Source organism: Hyperoodon ampullatus (assembly GCF_949752795.1).
Source record: "Hyperoodon ampullatus genome assembly, chromosome: 4".
Taxonomy (NCBI): domain Eukaryota; kingdom Metazoa; phylum Chordata; class Mammalia; order Artiodactyla; family Ziphiidae; genus Hyperoodon; species Hyperoodon ampullatus.
Window position 1 is genome coordinate 24,363,896 of NC_136917.1, and position 19,882 is coordinate 24,383,777.

The window sequence follows — 19,882 nt, forward strand, 5'->3', positions numbered from 1 at the left end:
TCTCCAGTCTGCTTAGCCTCTAGACCCTGCGAGAGCTGCGCCCTGTCCTGGTGTCCTGGAAATGAGTGCTGCTGGCCCGGAGCGGGGAGCGCGGCCCAGGCCTCTGGGCCCCTCGGTCTGCGCCGCCGTCCTGCTGCCGCCCTCCTGTGGCCGCTGCGAGGCGACCTCCGGCCGTCCTGCGGGCCTCCTCCCTCGGCCGGTGACATCACCGCATTCCCGTCCCGGCTCCTCCCGCCTGCAGCCGCAGTGACAGGCGAGCCGGGCCCGGTGGCGGAGAGGAAGTGCGGGGCCGCCGCGCCGAGCCTGTCCCCGCCGAGGCCGGCTCCCCCGGGCGGCTCGGGTGACAGTGTCGCGGCCGCCGGGCGCAGGGCGGGGCACGCGCCGGGCAGAGCCGAGCGCCAGGCGGACGCTTCAGCAGAGACGTGGGGAAAATGGCTGATGACTTTGGCTTCTTCTCGTCGACGGAGAGCGGGGCCCCCGAGGCGGCCGAGGAGGACCCGGCGGCTGCCTTCCTGGCCCAGCAGGAGAGTGAAATCGCGGGCATAGAGAATGATGAGGGCTTCGGGGCACCTGCTGGCAGCCAGGCGGCCCTCACGCAGCCGGGACCCGCGAGTGGGGGTGAGTCAGCCCGGTGGCCTGGGGGTTGGGGGGCCTGGAGCTTGCACCCGGCATACCGGGTGGAGTGAAGAGGGCCTGCTATGGCCAGCCAGGAGCAGGCCTGGGGCTAGTGTGTACCTGACCGGGACCTGGAGGAGATGCGGCGGGGACGGGGGCATCTTTTGGAGATCCCCATCTGAGGCCTTGCCTGGGGCTGTGGATCTGGTGGCTCCCAGGATAGAAATTCGTCATGACATTTCATCCCCAAGCCAACTCCACTATTGCCTGGCTCTGGAATCCAACACAGCCCAGGCTTGAGCTTCCCAGTAGGCTGGCTGCCCCAGGCTGAGCCCTGCAGGTGTGGGCAGAACCCCAGATCTCCCTGCCCCTCAGAAGTAGCTCCCTCCTAACAGCTGGGAAAGCAGGGGACGCTGGGTGCTCCAAGAACTCACAGACCTTCCCTGGGGAACACCTGCCATCCTGCAGTCACTGGTCTAGGCACTTTTCTTACATTTAATCATTTCATATGCATTATTAAACCCATTTCAGAGATGGCAAAACCGAGGCTCAAAAGGTACACTACTGAAACAACTAGTAAGTGGCAGAGTGAGGACTCTAAACCATTTATCTCTAACTCTAACCCTTTCCACCTGACCACACTGTCTTCCATATGCCAGGCTCTGAGTTAGACACCAGGGTGGGGGCAGGAGCACAGAGGGCTTCAGTCAGATGTGGTCCTGTCCTCCTGGGGTTTGTAGCTCAATGGTGTTCCAAAGGTGGTCCAGGACTCAGGATTTGGTTCTTGCAATACTGTGTTTATCAACAATGTTCCTGCTCTGGCTCTGCCTGAAAGGGCAATTTCTTAACGTATCTAGTAAAAAAGTAGATATCACTTTCATGGGTACCTCCAAAACAGTGCTTGCTTCTTGTTAATGTTGTCATTTTGGTAGGAGTTTATGGGCCTGTTGGAATAAGTGGTACCTTACATATTTTTAAAAAATGTTTACAAGTAAGGATCCTTTTAGTCATGTTTGTATTCATTCAGCATTTACTGAGCACCTACTGTGTGCCAGGCCCAGTGGGGATACAGATATGAATAAGACAGTTCCTGTGGCTTGAGGAGCTTGAAGCATCTCTGTATCCTCTTGGTATGAGAAACATAACAAGCCTTTTGTAACATATAAGAAACTGGAGGCCCAGAGAGCCTGAATATCTTGCCCAAAGTCACACAGCCATGAGTGACAGATCTGGGACTTGATCCCAGGCTTCTCAACTGTGGGCTCCATGCTCTTTCAAATGCTGTGGCAGTCACCCTGGGAGGTAATGAGATGTAGAGGTAGGGAGGCGGGTCTCTTGCTACCCAACCAAGCCAGCAGTGGAGGACTTCTGAAGAAGCAGCAGCTCCTAGCACTTCAGTGGGACCCTCACACATCCCAGGGAATTCCTAGGAAATGTGGGCCCACGTTCATGTACCGTGTACCACGTACATGTTCATTTGTCCACATCTTCCCCTTGAGTCCACCAACTTCCCCAGCCGGGTTGGCCTGGGAGAGGCCCTGCTGGGAGAGCCAGTGTCAGAACCACCTAAGAGAGAAGCAGGTAGAAGTCAGGCAGAGGGCCGCACAGGTGGCTGGGGGTTGAGCAGGCTGTGACCTCTCCCAGGACAATGGGGCTCCAGGGGTTTACAGCCTGGATGGGAGTTTCCCTCTCCGGCAGTGGTGGTGCTCAGATTGGCCCCAGACCTGAGGTGGCAGGGAGAGAAGCGGGGACATGGCCCTCTGAGAGTCTCCCAGACTCACAACCACTAAAGCTGCAAATGCTCAACTGCTCTGCTGAGTGGGGCATGGGGATCCAGGAGAGGTTATGGGATGGCGGCTCAGTAGGTGGCCAGATAGGATGGAATTGATCTGATCCTCCTAGGCCTAGACGGTGATGAGCAAGTAATCCCCCGAGACCAGTGATGAGTGCCAGAAGCCCAAATGAGGTGCAGAAAATGTGCCTTGCGCTGCTGGGAGCTGGGCGGAAGCTCCTGCAGCCAGCACCACTCATCACTGTTGAGTTTCGTCTCTTAAATGATGCCCCTGTGCTGAGTGCACTGACGTTGGGCTCCCAGGTACCCCTGGGGAAACTGTTTAGTGTAGGCCTGAGCCTGAGCCACTTTGAGTCTCTCCTCTGGGGCTGGAACTATGGCCAGCCTGAGCAATGGATACTTTGTTTCCATTCATCAGCCTTGGGTAGGGCCCAGGAGGTGTGTACATTTTCACACCCAGATTTCTAAGCACTCCACCTGGCTCTGACCCCGACTTGCCCAGTCATTTCCTGGCAAGCCCATTTCCCCTGATGGGCCTCAGTAACCTCCCAGGAATGTTCTGGACCCTTGTCTGCCCCCGTTCCAAAAGGGGTCAGGGATCTGAGAGAAGCAACACCCACGGGGTTATCCTTGGGACTTGTACCTGCCGTACTCCGGTTCTGCCGGCTTTGGACTGTGGACACGTGATCATCAACGTGCCATGGGCTACTCATTGTGGGGACAGAGACTTGTAATTCTGTGTGTGGGTGTGTGTGGATTCCCAAAGAGGTTAAGCCTCATTCCAGGGGAACACTCATGGAACTGAGAGGCTGGAGCACAGAGACTTCCTGAAGGCCAGGGTGGGCACCTGTGGACAAGGGGCCTGAGGCTGGGACTAGTCTGGGGGGCGGGGCCACAACTTCCCCTCCAGAAATGCCAGGTGCACAGACCAGCATCATCGTAAATGGACCCTAGTAACGTAAGGCCCTGGTAGAGGAGATGCCCCAGGAGAAGAAGCCACTTTGCAGAAGATGCTGCCACTGATTTAGGGGCCAGGCCACCCATGCAGGAGAAACCGCATCTGAATGAGTAGGGAGGATGGCTGACAACGGTTGGTCAAAATCAGTCACTGTTTGGTTGTGAAAACAAAGTTTATTATAATCTATATCAGCTGGGCGTTATTTCCATGGGATTAAGTATCCTTCTCTTCAGTCCCCAAGCTGAAAACACTGTCATTGTTACTCACAGCTCTACCTGGCTGGTAAAGTGTACTTGTTCATCTGCGGTGATCTCGTGCAGCCTCCTGTGGGTCTTGGCTAAGAGGCATTGAAGTTTCCGAGAGTCCTCAGGCCTTGTAGATAACAGTGGGCCCCCAAAGAGCAAGTCAGCTTCCATTTAGCCAACACTGCTCACCCTTAGGAGCTGAATGGGGTACAGAGCCTGATAAGGGAGTGAATGACCCGTGGGAGGTCACAGTAATTGCATAAGAGCGTGGGGGGTTCTGTACGATATTCTGGGATACCCCAGAGTTGAGACCTTCCATCAGCACCCAGGGAAGAAGGGGAAGTAGTAGAGGGCTTCCCAGAGGGGATGACTTGTGAACTGGGCCTTGGAGAACGACTAGATCCCAAAGAGCATTCTTTAGTGAGGGAAGCAGGAAGAAAGGTGTGGGATGCGGCATAGTGTGTTTGGGGAAGGAGGAAACCAGAATAGGGTTTGTGGGAGGGACTGGTGGGAAGTGAGGCAGGAAAAATGGGCAGGGCCAGATTGTAAAGATCCTCACGAGCTATGGGCCAAGGTTCAATGTACTCATTCAACAAATATTTATTGGGCTCCTATTATGGGTCAGGCACTGTTCTAGGTGCTGGATCCCAGCAGTGGACAAAACGAAGTCCCTGCCCTCCCAGAGGGCATTCAAGTGGGGAAGACAGATAATAAGCACATACAAAAATAAATATATCAGGCTGTGGTAGGTGCTACAGAGACAATAACTGCCCAGGGGAGGAGGTAGGGGTGCTGGGGGATGAATGTCAGGGGTGGTCAGGGAAGGCCTCTAATAAGGCAGTGTTTGAGCAGCAGCTGAAGGGTGTGAGGCAGCAGCCCACACGGAAATGGGCAGGAGAGCTTTCTAGGGAGAGGGGACAGCACCTGCCGAGGCCCCAAGGAAGGAGCAGGCCCTATCGGCCACCATGGTCCACGGGAAGTGGATTTCCTTTTGGTTTGTGTTCATTATATTTTTAATTAGAGGCGGGACATAGGTAAGTGTGTGCTTTTCAAAACGTCAACCTTGGCAGCTGGTTTGAAAGAGGTTTGGGAGAGGGTGAAGATGGAGGCAGGGAGGCCAGTGAGTGGACAAAAACCATTTATTCCTTTCTTTAACGCACTGATTCATTTGCTTATTCAACAAATAGCTTCTGAGCGTGTCCTAAGTCACAGGTACCGTGCACGGCTCTGGGGAAGACAGCGGTGAGGATAATGGACACAGGCGTGCCCGTCCAGGTGCTTGCCACTAGCGGGGCAGACAGGCCAAAGTAGTTGTACAGGTGGGCCAGGCAGGGGGCAGAGGGCGGAGGGCAACTCTGAGGATTCTTGTTGCAGCAGAAGCCACAGGAATTTGTGACTAACCAGATGTCAGGGAAAGGGGCCGGGAGGAGTCATTGTTTAGGTGGGGGCAAAATCGACTCCTTCTGGGAGGGGCAGGAGGAGGAAAAGTAGGCCAGGTGCTGCCTGGTGGGGGCTGTGATTCCTGCTCTCCCAGGTGGAGCCATTGCTCAAGGCACCACAGGGACAGGCAGAGACGTGCAGGCCCCTCTCCCTGAGCCCTCGCAGACCCTGCCCTGAGCCTCCAGAGCCTCTGCCTGCTCACCGGGCACGAGCTCCACAGACAGTCAGGCCATTCCCAGCTGTGGCTGAGGGGAAATTAATTTCGGGTAGTTGAGGAACTATTACTGGCTGGGTGACCTTGGGCAATCACATAGCCTCTCTGAGCCTCAATTTGAGAATCTGTAAAATGGGTTGATAACGGCTTTGTCACAAGGCTATGGTGAAAATCAGAGGTCATAATGGCTGTGAGAAGGCTTTGTGCACAGTCAAGGATTGAGCCCAGGTTATTTACGTAGCCATTATGTGTGCATGTAGGGTGGGGAGTCAGTACGCACATGGACATATACAGAGGTTGCTTCGGGGGCTAATGTAAGACCCTGCTTGCTATAAGCTGAGCAATGAGTGATACTGTCTCCTGTTCTCTTTCCAGCGGGTTCTGAGGACATGGGGACCACAGTCAATGGAGATGTGTATCAGGTAAGCAAGATTCTGTCGTAGCAGGGGAAGTGACCGACAGCCTGGGTCTCAGTAACTTTGGGCCCCCATCATGGGTAGGATTAGGGATTCAAGTTCTGTTCATTGGGATGGGAACATCAAGAAAGGTTTTGACGTGGTTCTTTTGGTCATGTAGGAGAAGGGGATGAAGAATCAGGACCACAGGGGTCAATGGGGTGTGGCCTCAGGTTGCCCGTGATGATGTCCAGCTTCCAGAGGGAGAGATTAAGTGGCCTGCAGTGGCGTGGACTAAAGGAAACACAGGGCCCTGCACACGTGTGTGCCATTGGTGGGAGGCTGAAGCCAATGGTCATCTCCACCATGTCTGAGCATTTTAACTGGGTGAGCCTTGGACCCAGAGGTTCCACTTCTCAGAATTTTCCCAAAGGAAATAGCTGGACAAGGACACCCAGATTCTTTGCAGGATTATTTCTAATAGCAGACAAACTGGAAACAACCTAAGTGCCTCGTATTGAGGGCCTGGGTAGGTAAATTGGAAAACCATTCTGTTGTTAAAAAGAGTAGTCAGAGCTTTCTGTATTGACATGAAAAGATGCCTATAATATAGTAAATGGAAAAGCAGCTTGCAGAATAATATGCACAGTATGGTCTTGTTTTTTATTTTAGAAATATGTTTTCATGAAAGATCTGAAAGGATGTGTACCAACTGTTAACAGTGGTTAGCCCCGAGCTTGTGGGAGAAGGGGGGATGAGGAAAGGGCTTTCACTTTCACTGGATTGTCTTAAAATCCTTTGTAGTGATCCTATAACACACACGCACACACACTCACCGCCCCCCCCAAAAAAACTGCTAGTAAAGATATTTCTAGTTAAATACTGCTTCTCTCCACACTCACTTAACCCCCTCCCTTCATACATACACAGATCATTTTGAAAGTACTTAAAGAACTTGGGCCACAAATAGCATCCCCAGGACCCCACAGATGCAACAGTCTTTACCCCCAACCTGCAGATACCTGGGTGGGGGCAAAACCTTCACTGGATAAACTTTAATTCCCACTGGACTGGCTCAAAGACCCTTGACTGCTGGGGCTGCAGCTGCAGGATCTCCTGAGCTCTCCTCGTTGAGGAGCTGGCCTCCTAAATCCTCAGGGAGAACAAACAATACTTTCTTATGTAAGAGGGATGGGCTGGTACCTTACCCAGGGCAACTGGCCAAGTCCCATTTCTGGAAAATTACTCAACTACCAGCAAGCTAGAAAAGTCAGTCTCTAGGACTTTAAGGGCTTCGTGTCTCCCTGGGCCTGAGAGCACCAAATAAGCAGCATTGACGCCGGTCCAGTTTGGCAGAGCATTGAGACTCAGGCTGCTCCTGTCCTGGGCACACTCAAAAGGACGTGGCCTGACCCAAAAGGTCTGTGTCCTAAAATGGCCCTGGAGCTGGAGATACACTTGGGACCGGAGAAGTACCTAGAACACCATGAGCAGGATAATTTTCCCTTTCTATACATTAGGATCTGGAGGCCTTCTCCCTCCCTGCCCCAGGCCTCGCTTTGTATTTAATGGATCTGAGAAACCCTGGGCCTCCTCCCCAGTCTCTGTGGGAACTCTTATTCTCCCTGCTACCACGAATAACCCCAGCTATGTTTATCTGTAACTCATTTCACATCTGTGCCACGCTAGCATCCTTACAGGCAGGGGAGGGGTCACAGATGAGGTGAGTCACTCAGAAGCTTAGTGGCCAAGTTCAGGTTCATCTAGGTCTCCTGCCCCTGATCTGGTGCCCTTTGTACCATCCCCTTGTTGCTGGACCGGGCAGGCCACAGCAGCCGGCTGGCGGGTGGGAAGCCCCTGCAGACTTTTCTTAGGATGGAGCATAGAGCAGGGTCTGGCTTGTGCACCCCAGGCTTTCAAGGGTCCTGGGCAGAACTTTCCTGCTACCTTTCTTAATCTTTTCTGGAAGGCTGTGGGCCACTAGGGGGTCCAACTGTGAACCTGATCCCCAACAAGGCCTAAGGATAAGCCTGCATCCCCGTTGAGCTACTTAGAGGAATCAACAGCTCAGCTCAGCTTAGCTTTAGCTGGTCAATCCCACAGACCGGTTATGCCTCATCCTCCTGGCTGTCCCTGGAGTCACAGCACATGCTCGGCCAGCATGGCCCCTGGGAAGCCCTTATGGTGGTATCCAGTGTCCAGCGGAGGGGTCCCTCGGGAGAGGAGTGCTGGGGAGCTGGGCTGAGACAAGCCTGGCCCTGACTGTAGCCTGTGGCCTTTTGGTCCTGGCCATTCCTGACCCCTTCCCTTTCGAGCTTGGGAGGGGCTCAGAGCATTCCTGCAGCCCCTGGTGAGCCCTCCTGGGCTGCCAGACTCCCTGGCGGCTGACCCGATTTCCTCACTGCGACAGTCAAGTGATGAAAGAGGAGCCCGGCTGTGGCCCTCCCGACCTCACTGCTCACTGGCAGGGAGGGGCAGCGCAGAAAAATAAGTCCAGAGCAGCTGGAGAAGGGGAGTCAGCAATAGCTTCTCAGGGCCTTGTCTGCTGGCAGCACCACTGTGTTCTTCCTGGTTGTGGCGATGGTGCAGCGCGAGCCGGCCTGCTGGGGGCCTGCCACCGGCCATGGTGAGCCCTGCAGCTCTGCCACCCATGCATGTGCATGTGCATGTCCGCTGCAGGCTACAGGGGTCGCAGGGCAGTTATTGCGTTCAGGCCCCATTTTGCACCCCGAGTGGGATGTTGTCACTCCCATATGACAGGTGACGAAACCTAAGGAGCCCAGGGAAGGGACTTCTTTTTTTTTTTTTTTTAATTTAATTTTATTTATTTATTTTTGGCTGCGTTGGGTCTTCGTTGCTGCGCGTGGGCTTTCTCTAGTTGCGGCGAGTGAGGGCTACTCTTTGTTGCAGTGCGTGGGCTTCTCATTGCTGTGGCTTCTCTTGTTGCGGAGCATGGGCTCTAGGCGCGCGGACTTCAGTAGTTGTGGCACGTGGCCTCAGTAGTTGTGGCTCACGGGCTCTAGAGCGCAGGCTCAGTAGTTGTGGCGCAGGAGCTTCGTTGCTCTGCGGTATGTGGGATCTTCCTGGGCCAGGGCTTGAACCCGTGTCCCCTACATTGGCAGGCTGATTCTTAACCACTGCGCCACCAAGGAAGCCTGGGAAGGGACTTCTTAAAGGTCGCACATCCAGTGAGTGGCAGGAGGGGACTTAAAGCCCAGTTGCTCTGATGCTGTGTCCCCATGCCCTCCACATCGCTTTGCAGGCAGCCCCTCATTCCTTCATTTAGTCAACTTGCATTCTGAGTGCCATGTGCTGTGCTCAGTGCCTCAGGTGTAGAGGCAAATCCCATGGATGTTTGTCCTCAGAGAGCTCAAAGGACAGAAACCTGAAAGTCATGCAGGATGGCAAGGGCTCGGCTGTGGGGCTGGTCTCAAGAGTTCTTACTATGCGTCAGGCACCACCCAAAAGCTTTATGTGGATTAACTCATTTCATCCTCCCAACACCCCTACGATGTAGGTTCTGTCATTATCCCCATTTTACAGATGAGGAGGATGCACAGGGAGGTTTAATAGCTCTGGTTGCACAGCCGGGAAGAGCTGGGACCTGAACCAGGCTCAGGCGCCAGACACTTCACTGAAGTCAGAGAGTGTGACAGGGACGGATGCTGGAAGTGGGTTCCAGGCTGCCCAGGGGCATGTGGGTGGTCCTGGCTAGGACCACCTGGCTAGGGGGACAGCATGTGCAAAGGTACAGAGGTTAAGACACGCAGTCTGGGGTTTGCCTGGAGCCTGGCACCTGCAGCAGAGAAGAGTGTGCTGGGGGAACCTGAAGAGACCATGGGTGCAGGGCTGCTGTGCCCGCAGGCGGGAGGGATGGGGGTTGGGGGCGCGGGCACAGCTCCCAGCCAGAGCCTGTTACTAGGCCGTGCTGGTGGAGGACGCAGGCCCAGCTTGACCAGGCTTTGCACCCAGGGCCTGGGCACAGCATGCTTGGACCACACTGAGCAGTGCCCCTGGATGTGCAGTGCAGCTGCTCTAGGCTCCGCCCGCCTCCCCCACCCCCGACCCAGAGAAGCCCCAGGGTTTCTCAAGCTGCTCCTACACCCAGACTGCTCCTACGCGGGGCGCTGTGGTGGGCTGCGGCAGAGGAGTTTGGATGGAGTCAGACAACCTGCGCTTCATTTCTGGCTTTTCCCAGCCAGACGGCTTTGGACGAGTCACTGCTCTGAGCTGGATTTCTCATTTGTGAACTTGGGATTAGAAGCCCTGCACTGCTGCCTCCGCAGGTCTGTTGAGAAAAGTGCTCTGTAGCCCTGGAAGCTGCTTCTAAATCCCTGACCGAGCCACTAAGTGAGCCAAGGGTACGTGTGTGGGTGTGAGAGAGACACATGGGGAATGGGGCGTGGGGCAGTGGGAGGAGGGGGTGCAGTCTCTAATCTTGGGATGGTAGACTTATCAGGGAGACCAAAATCACGTGACACAGAAGTAACTTTGGTCCCTATTGGCTATGTGTGGCCACACGTGTGGCTATGTGTGACACCCAGGAATTCAGTTTCTGGCCCTGCCAGTTCCTGGCCAGGTGACCTTGAGAATTTGGAGCTAGACTTTTCCTACCTGTAAAACAAAGATAATGAAACCCACCATGTAGGGTTGTGTAAGGTCGGATCTTAACAGACGGCACCACGAAACAGAGGAAAGCTTCGAGTGAGCTTTATTAGGGGGCGCTCCCGGGCGAGGTTCACTGGTCCGAGAGAAAGGGGCCAGAGAAGTCGCACCCCAGCAAGGGCTGGGCAAGATTTTATAGGGGAAGAAGGGAAAGGGGTGTGGTGAATCTGGGAGGGCGCAGGGTATTCCTTAGTTGGTGGTCTCTTCGGGCATCGTGGCACTATCTGGTGCCGGTTACATCAGTCTTGGGACCGCTAGCCCCTCCCCTTGAAAGGCGGGAAGGCTGGGCCGGGTGGAAAGCCCCCAGGTCAGTTCCTGGAACTGGGTGGTCCGGAATGTCTCCAGGTCAGTTTCTGGAACTGGGGGGTCCGGAGAGTTTCGGTCTGATGCAACCTGTGAATCTGATTGCGTTCCCCTGCCTCGGGCCAGTTGGCCTTATAGGTTGTAAAGACCAAAGAGAACCGTTTAATTGCAAGTTCTCTGCCAGTTTTAAAATGCTGTAACCTGTGAGTCTTAATTTTGGGGCAGTCTTGATGGAGATGGTGGGTCCTGAAGGACACCGTGGGATGACTTTTGCCCAGAGGACCCCCTCCAGCCCACCTCTCCCACCCCATCTGCTCCACACCTGGTAGCATCTCTGTACTCAGATTTTTCCAAAGGCACCGGCCTCATTGTGGTCCTTAAGCTGCCAGCTCTTGGTCTGAAATGCCCTTTCCCTATCTCTTCCCAGCCTACTCTGCTCCCAGGCTAGAAAGGTCATGCCCTCCCTTGTCCCCACTCTTTTCATGACCCGTGTTATGCATGTACCCCAGCCATGGTCCTCATTTGTGAGGGACTCCCTCTGCCAAGTTCCCGGATGATGGGCTGTCTCGTTCATCCCTGACCCCAAGCCTGAACATTTGTTAATTCATTCAAGTAATGTTCTTGAAATCCTCCTACAGCCAGGCCCTCCATGTTCTACATACTATAAAGAGACAGGCAGTCTCTGTCCTCAAGGAATTCCCTTACTGGGGGGTGGGGTAGGGTGGGGTGGGCAGATAGTAAACATGTAAACAAACCAGGCTTTTAAGATATCCTGAGTGCCAAGAAGAAATAAAATGTAGCACCTGGATAAACACGTAGAAAGTAAAATAACTGCATTTGTCTGCAGATGGGACAGTCTATAGGATTGGGCAGAGGTCCTGGTAGCCTAGCCTCAGGACAGGGTTGTTCCCAGAACTGGAAAGATACATCCATGATCAACTCGTGTTGTCCAGATTAGGGCCCTGGAAAGGCCCCTCGAGATGTCTTGAGTGACTCTCTCAGTTGAAGTGTAATGCTGGGCAGGAAAGAGGAATAAGGACAGCGCCCCAACTGCCCCACCCAAGGGTGGGCCTGATCTGAGGAGCCAGGCTGCACCTCTCCTCCCTGGACCTGCCCTTCCTTCTCCCCAAAGACAGCTGGAGATGCAGCCCTGGTGTTCCATCTGCGTGCTCCTTCGCCCTGCTGCCCACAGCCCCTTGGGCAGACGCTTACCCAGCCCTTCCTCTGAACCGGGCACATGCTGGCCCCGGGGGGGATCTTCATCCACATGGCCACTGCTTACTGAGCACCAGCTGTGTGCCCACAGCGGGCACCACTGGACAGATGTTATTGGGTGGGGAGAAGATACTCTGGTACTCGTGACAGTTTTGATGAGTGCTTGCAGGAGGCTCACAGGGAGCAATGAAAAGATGGGACAAGAGTTCAGAGGCTATAAACAAGGTCCTGTCCTGCCCACCGGGAGCTCGCGGTCCAGCGGGGAGACACCCGCAGTAGAAGGTGAGGGTGGGACAAGGAGCACAGAGAGGACAGGGTGTGAAATCTGTTTGGGGGCTGGGAAATATCCCAGAGCTGGTGACGTCTGAGCTGGAAACTTGTGGGGTGGAATAAGATTTCATCAGCTAGAGAAAGGAGGGAAGACAACTGAAGGCAGAAAGCAGAGAGGAGACAAAGGCGGGCAGCATGGGCGTGTGGGATGTGTGCAGACAGGAATGCACAGGGCGGACAGAGCACCAGAGTGGGCGTGCCAGGAGATGGGGCTGGATCATAAAGTCTCCAGCTTTGCGAGACCAGAGGGGAGCCCCATCCTTGCTGGGCTGAGCTCTCAGCCTACAATGCTTCAAGTCACCACCCTGGCAGGTGGCGTGGAGAATTGGGCAGAGCCCTGGCTTGGGAGCCAGAGGACTGGACTCTGGCCCTGCTTCTGCCACTGTGTTGTGCCATCTCTCCTGGCCTCAGTTTCCTCCCTTATAAAATGGGAATTAATAATAATAATAATAATAATAATTCTAGCTACCATTTACTGAGCCATCACTCCATGCCAGGCACTCTTGTAAATGTCTTATAAATATTGTTGCATCAAATCCTCACAACTAGCTCGCTCTTAGAGGTACTTCTATTACTATTCTCACTTCAGATGAGAAAACTGAGGCCAGGCAAGGTTGAGCAACTTGCCTGGGCTACACACATATATAGCAGGCAGTAGAGGTGGGATTTGAACCCAGATGGTCCAGCTGAGTTTTTCATCACTGTACACTCATAGCCATGGCCACCCTGCCTATCTCAGGGCTGCTCGTTCACTCAGCAAATAGTTATTGAGTACCTGCTACATGCCAGGCACTGTGCTGGATGCTGGGGACACAGCAGTGAACAGGACAGGCAACGTCCCTGTTGCCACAAGGGTGACATTCTGATGGAGGAGACAGACAATGGACAAGTAAGCATATTATAAAGTGAGACCATTTGGGACTGTGTTATTTGGTAAATAAAACTAATAGGGCGGGGCTTTAATGGTAGAAACACAGGGAACTCTCTGAGTGCCAAGAAGCGTTTGAAGTTCTTTACACTTTTTTAACTCATTTCATCCTCATATTAACCCTGTGGGGTGGGTGCTATTTTGTAGCCCATTTTATGATGATGAAAGTGAGGCACAGAGAGGTGGAGTAACTTGCCCGTGGTCACACAAGGAGCAGAATTACTGGCAGAGGGCACAGCAAGTGCAAAGGCAAGGTACAGTCCCAGGAGACAGTGGGTATGAGGTGGTTTGAGATGTGAGGGGGGTGTCCTGGTACTCAGGCGCCAGACACAGAGGGGCAGGTGGACAGGCTGGGTACATTGCCGTGTGTTTGTGTCCTAGGAGGCTAACGGTCCAGCTGATGGCTATGCTGCAATTGCCCAGGTTGACAGGCTGACGCAGGAACCTGAGAGCATCCGCAAATGGAGAGAGGAGCAGCGGAAACGGCTGCAAGAGCTGGGTGAGGGCAGGGCTGAGTGTGCAAGCTGGGCTGGTCCCCCTGGCCCCGGGCTCCCCACTGGGTTGGCTCTCTGGGACACGGTCGGGTGGCAAAGCCTTAGGCTATATGGGGCCCTGCCCCACCTTAATGTGGGATTGGCTGAGGATGGACCCAGGGCTGCCTGCCGGGGCTGAGGGGAGAAGCAGCAGCCAGAAGCACAGCCGGCTGTGCCTCACATCCCTCCTGGAAAGCTGCTGTTCATTCACCTGTTGGGGGTTGCAGATGCTGCCTCCAAAGTGATGGAACAGGAGTGGCGGGAGAAGGCCAAGAAGGACCTGGAGGAATGGAACCAGCGCCAGAGTGAACAAGTTGAGAAGAACAAGATCAACAACCGGTGAGAGGAGCTATGAGGGTGCGAGGGGACTGTAGGGTCATGAGGGAACTATGGGGACATGAGAGGACCTACAGGGATATGAGGAGCTATGGGGACATAAGAGGACCTATGGGGACATGAGAGGACCTATGGGGACATGAGAGGACCTATGGGGACATGAGAGGACCTACAGGGATATGAGGAGCTATGGGGACATAAGAGGACCTATGGGGACATGAGAGGACTGATGGGGACATAAGAGGACCTATGGGGACACGAGGACCTATGGGGACATGAGAGGACCTATGGGGACATGAGAGGACCTACAGGGATATGAGGACCTATGGGGACATAAGAGGACCTATGGGGACATGGGAGGACCTATGGGGACATGAGAGGACCTACGGGGATATGAGGAGCTACGGGGACATGAGAGGACCTGTGGGGACAGTGAGAGTAACTATCGTGGGGGGACTGTCTCGAGGATGGGTGATATGGTGGCAAGAACACGGAGGAAGGAGAAGCCGAACCCGCAATGATGTTTCCTCAGTGGCCTGTGGAACTCAGTGCGCTGAGCTCTGCAGAGCTGGTACGCCGTTAAGCTCTGACCTCCTCACCACGACAGAGAAAAGTGAGTCTGCCAGTCAGCAGACAAGGTCCTGGGACCCACTGGAATGTAAACCAGGCTGTCCTGGAGCCCAGTGGCCAACAGCTCAGCCTGGGCCCCCTGTGGCCATGGTTATCATGACAGAGAACACAGGCCTGGCTGGAAGGGAAGAACCAAGCCGTGTGCAGGATTTTATTGCTTATAGAAATGATTACACTTCGACCCAGAAGTGGCTAAAGAATAAAGGGAAATTAGTGGCCTATATAACTGGAAAGGCCAGGGGTAAGGGCCGCAGACCCAGTGGACTCAGGCACTGAAACAAAGTCCGTCAGCACTCACTTTTACTGTCTCTCGGTCTGCTTTCCCCTACGTGGCCTTCACTCTTGGGCACACACCCCTGGGATGGGGGCAGAGGTGGCCACTAGCAGCTCCAGGCTTCTGCTCGATTTTCTTGGCAACTTCAGTGAAAATAAGCCTCTTGCTCCCAACAGCTCTAGCTGAAGTCCTCCACCTGACCTTCACTGGTCTGGTGTGGGTCACGTGCCCACCCTAAGCCCAGTGATTGTCCCGGGGGAGGGACTCTCCCATGGACCCAGCTTGGTCGATAGTCCCATTACTTGGGTTGTGCATGGGGTCCGGTTCCACCCAAACCACAGGGACTGAGTGGGGGCAGCTGATGCTTCAAAGGACAATCAGGATGCCCTTCCTGGAAGAAGGGGGACAGATGTTGGTCAGGAAGGAGAGCGGAGGCCCACTGGAGAATACCTTGCAGAAATGGTCTCAGACTAGAGACTGCCAGCAGCCCCTGCCTCTGAGGCTGTGCACTTCAAGGTACAAGACTTGCCAGGAAGGAAAAGGCTGGCTCTGGGAAGCCACCAGCTGGAAGCTGCTGCATGCCAGGCCCTGGGCCGGGCACTGGGGAGGCCGAGCTGAGAAGGACCCAGTCCGTGTCCTCAAAGAGCAGAGGAGGGAAACACACGGGTACGGCTGAACTCAGTAGTAGGGCCCTCTGCAGGAAAGCTGTGGAAGCAAGGGATGTGCGTGGCGGAGGGACCTCTGTGTCTAGGGACCTGGGCTTTGGAAGGTGGCTAGGGATTCACCAGGAGAAAGAGGGCAGGGGGTGGGGGAGGGTATTCTAGACTAGGGAACAGCATGATACGAAAGAAAGGACGTTGTGCTTGGGCACCAGGGAGTGGCGGGAGAGAGGGCCGGAATGAGGGCTCACATGTGCAGGGCCTCGGAGGCGAGGGGCGGGCAGACAGGCGGTGGGGAGCCACTGAAGGTTTGTAAACAGGGGGACTAATATGATAGGGCTGAGTTTTAGAAAAGGCCACCCACTCGGGTGGGTGGAGGATCCCTGCTCTCCTCTCAGGACTGTGGAGAGTTGCCGAGCCTTCCAGAACTATGCTTCCTAACACGTCTCCAGCTGGAGGTACTAACGCTGTCTCTCTTTCTCTTTAACCCTCTGCCTGTCTGTCCATCTTGCCATCCCGTCTTCCCCCACCTAACCCCCTTCCCTCAAGGATCGCCGACAAAGCATTCTACCAGCAGCCAGATGCTGATATCATCGGCTACGTGTACGTGTCTCCTTTGCTGCTCTGCAAGGGCCTGTGTGTGGCTGGCAGTTTCTTGAGTCTCCCCCTTGTGGGGTATAAATGAGTATGGCTGGGCCTGGGGCAATGATCAGAGCGGGAGGTGAGCCTGAGGGGTGGGTACAGGCACCAACGCTCACCTCCATCCCTCCAGCAAATGTTTATTGAGCATCTTTGAGACAGCTTTGCTAAAATCCAGGCAAAGAAAAGAAAGGAATGTCCGGCCATCCCCAGGTGAGAGAGGCAAAGGGCAAAGCAGCCCAACTCCCTCCTCCTGAGATGCCTCTTGGAGGGGGGAGGTGGAGTGAGTCTTCTGTTGAACAAAACAAACACTGAGTGCCGGTGCTAGAGGTATAAAGAACGCACAGCCATCCCCCGCTCCTGCCCACACGTGCACTGCTCCTCCTTAGAACTTCAGCCTGAATTTGGTCATGAGCCCCTGTCCAGACCACCAGTGGTTCTCTTTCACGTGTTTCTGCTTTGGGGTCTAGTTGGTCCTGTGCCTGATCCAGACCAGAGATGGCAGAGATTTCCTCTTATGCCACCCCACTGGCTGGCAGTGACAGCCTGGACGGTGTGCTGGGGATTGTGAAGCCGAAGAAGAAAATGCGGTGATGAATGTGTGATGATTGCCACGTGTGTATGTGCCAAATATTTGCTGTTCCTCGCTCTGGATACGCCCTTGCAGGCCTCTGACACTGTCTGGGCTAACGCTTCTCTCACAGATCATGGGACACACCAGAGTAACAGCCTTCCACTCCTTCCTCCTGTCCGCTCTCCCATCTGTCCAGTGCCAGTCTCTGGTCAGACAGGAGTAAGACACACACGGTCTGTCCCCACAAGTTGCTCATGATCAGGAGTGTGTTGTGATACGAGCCACATGCAAGAACACGGTGGGCTCAGGGAGAGCCCGGGGCAGGCTTCAGAGGTCAGAGTCCGCCAGCCCTTAAAGTGTGAAAAGGAGTGTGCTGGGTGGGGAGGGTGAGAAGGGAATGGCATCCTAGGCGGGAAAAGCTTCTGGGGCAAAGGCGATAAGATGGGAAATACCTAGCGGCCTGCAGCACCTGGAGCGGTGGGAATGGGGAGAGAAGGTCAGTTTGGAGCCAGTTGCAAAAAGCCTGTCGTGAGATGTTAAAAAGCTCAGACTTGATCCTGAAGGCAGCGGGGAGCCATGGGAGGTTTCAAGCAGGAGAGTGGGGATGGAAGAAGGGCGTCGGCACTGGGGAATACCACAGGGGGTTCAGTGCTCCTGTTGCGCCCGAAGAAATGGCCCAAGGAGCACCCAAGGGAGTCCTGAAGAGAGGAATAGTCTAGACCAGTGCTTCTCAGACTTCCACGTGCCTATGAATCACCAGGGCCTCTTGTCAAAATGGAGATTCTGATTCAGAAGGACTGAGGTGAGGCCATGATTCTGCATTTGCAACAAGCTCCATGGTGATGCTGGTGCTGCTGGACCATGAACCCCATTTTGAGCAACAAGGTTAGAGGGGAGCCTCTTGACCCAGAAGAGAGAGCTCCTAGGATCGGTCCCCTCAGCCCCACTGGTCAGCCAGTGCCACACAGCACCTTACGTTTTCTCAAGCCTGCACACACCTGCTACGTTGTTTGACTCTCAGGCCAGTGAGACAGATCAGCAAGGTGGAGGCACTGATCCTCCCTTCCCAGGTTAGGAAATAAGCACACAGCAGGGAAGCCAGATCACTAGCGAGGGGCCGGGTCACCTGATCTGGGGCCAGCTCATCCTCGATCCGTGGGGATCACCTGGAGAGCTCCCTGCCATCAGTCAGTGCCTGGCACGTGGCAGAACTGGTCCTGCTTGAGATGCAGGGGGCTTCTAAGGAGAAAGGGGCTTTAGGGACACTTGTTGGCTAAACAGCACACAGACCCAGCCCTCCCCACCCCAGAATCCCTCATTGCTTTTCTCTTAATGACTCCCATGTTTGGTTTTGTCCACTAAACTACATTTATTGTACTTTGTTTCCCCATTGTTCCTTAATCAGTGGCTTCTATAACTGTCAGCCAGAACTTCTGATGAAAACCCCACCAGTTTCCATCCTAATTTGATTCTAATCAAAGGCAAAGACTCCGGTGGAGCATTCCTCAGGCTGTGGCGCCACAGAGATAATAGTCATTTTGGGCTAAAAGGAGTTCTGTAGTCAAGTATGCTTGGGATATGGCAGATTCTATATCCATCATGTACTCACATTCGTGGTGCACATAAGCACATTAAAGGCTTTGCAAGTCTTGTTTTGAAGATCTTCTTTAACTGATTCTTCTATACATTTTTGACCACAACTCTTTTCTAAAGAACACTTATAGGGTCCACAGAACCCTGAGGCGATGCTGAACCAGAGACTTCAGCTAGGTGGTTAGTCAATGTCCTGCTCAGTTTTTGGAAATGTTGAAAATAGCTGAGGTACTGCATTAATTCCTCCAAGGGCCTTTAGGTGTCAGGAGCCCCAGTTTGGGAACTCTTGATAGGTAATGAACAGACAGTGCTGGGGCAGGGGTAGGAGGCTACTTGAGCTACAGTGGCAAGGGAAGACCTTTCTGAGGCGGTAAGGCCTGCACTCAGACCTGAATTACAAGAAGCAACAAGCCATGAACAGGTCTGGGGAAGAGCTGACCGAAAGTACAAAGGCCCTGAGGCAGGACCAAACTAGGCTTCCTCTGATGGCAGGGCTGTTCCTGGGGGCCTGAGGTCAGAGGGCCCGGGGCTGGGGAGGAGACGTCTAGACAAAGGACCCCAGAGTAGGCTGGACAAAGCAGCCTTGCTCAGTGGGAGCAGAGCGTCACTGATTAAGGGTAAAGGCCGACAGCTATGAAACCTCTGTCCTCTCTCCGCCTGCAGGGCATCTGAGGAGGCTTTTGTGAAGGAATCCAAGGAGGAGACCCCAGGCACAGAGTGGGAGAAGGTGGCCCAGCTGTGTGACTTCAACCCCAAGAGCAGCAAGCAGTGCAAAGACGTGTCCCGCCTGCGCTCGGTGCTCATGTCCCTGAAGCAGACGCCGCTGTCCCGCTAGGAGCCTGCCACCAACATGGCCGCCAAACAGGGGCCGGGCCGGGCAGAGGAGGAGCAGCTGTTTTGGCCAGGGGGGAAATGCCTCCAGCAGCTGCTACACAGCCTATTCCGTTCCTCGCCATCTCCCAGGGCCGGGAAGGGGAACCCTCACCCCTCTCAACTGTCATTCCCTCACGGCCCTATGGCCCAGCCCCTCACATCTCCTCTCGGTCCACAAAATTGTGACTGTCCCTCCTGATGTATTTTTTTTTCTTGGCTTAAAGGGTGTGTTGTTAACTCTTTTTACACTTATTTATTATCATTCTCATTTCTCTGGAAGCCACAAACTGGTGTCAGGGCTGTTTGTGCTTAGAACTTTCCCAGCTTCATGGGCTTGAGAGAAGGTAGGGCTATTTCCCTGGTAACCCAGGAGCTCCCAGCTGACAGAGGGCATCCCAATCTGTCTATGTCTGCTGCCTTCAGCCCCAGGAGGAAAGACAACCTCTCACAGAATGCTTTTGCAAGCTTGATCCTTTCTGATCCTTGAACAAACCCGTGACATAGGGATTCTGTTGGTCTGTCATATAGCCACAGACACCCAGAGGTGTCTTGGAAGGAAGAGGCAAGACCAGAGGTTCCCGGTGGGGGCTTCCTCTTTGCCTGGGTGAGGGGCTGGTGAAGGTAGCCTCTGCCACAGCCCTTCCTTGGGATTGGTCAGGACCCTCTGCCTC

The 19,882-nt window shown here is 54.3% G+C and overlaps 1 protein-coding gene across 1 annotated transcript; it reads left to right on the top strand.

The window, feature by feature from the left end:
* The first annotated feature begins 251 nt into the window (after positions 1 to 251).
* CLTB (clathrin light chain B) lies at positions 252 to 19,453 on the top strand. Its single transcript, XM_079702217.1, has 5 exons — positions 252 to 618; positions 5,640 to 5,686; positions 13,482 to 13,599; positions 13,861 to 13,972; positions 19,002 to 19,453. The coding sequence occupies exons 1-5, from the start codon at positions 432 to 434 to the stop codon at positions 19,171 to 19,173; spliced, it is 636 nt and encodes a 211-aa protein (XP_079558343.1). The 5' UTR covers positions 252 to 431; the 3' UTR covers positions 19,174 to 19,453.
* Positions 19,454 to 19,882: the final 429 nt, after the last annotated feature.

Bases quoted from the DNA above. Each gene is read 5' to 3' on its own strand.
- CLTB (XM_079702217.1), top strand. From the start codon at position 432: ATGGCTGATGACTTTGGCTTCTTCTCGTCGACGGAGAGCGGGGCCCCC. The intron at 619-5,639 runs GTGAGTCAGCCC...TTCTCTTTCCAG, and splicing joins GCCGGGACCCGCGAGTGGGG to CGGGTTCTGAGGACATGGGG. The intron at 5,687-13,481 runs GTAAGCAAGATT...TTTGTGTCCTAG, and splicing joins TCAATGGAGATGTGTATCAG to GAGGCTAACGGTCCAGCTGA.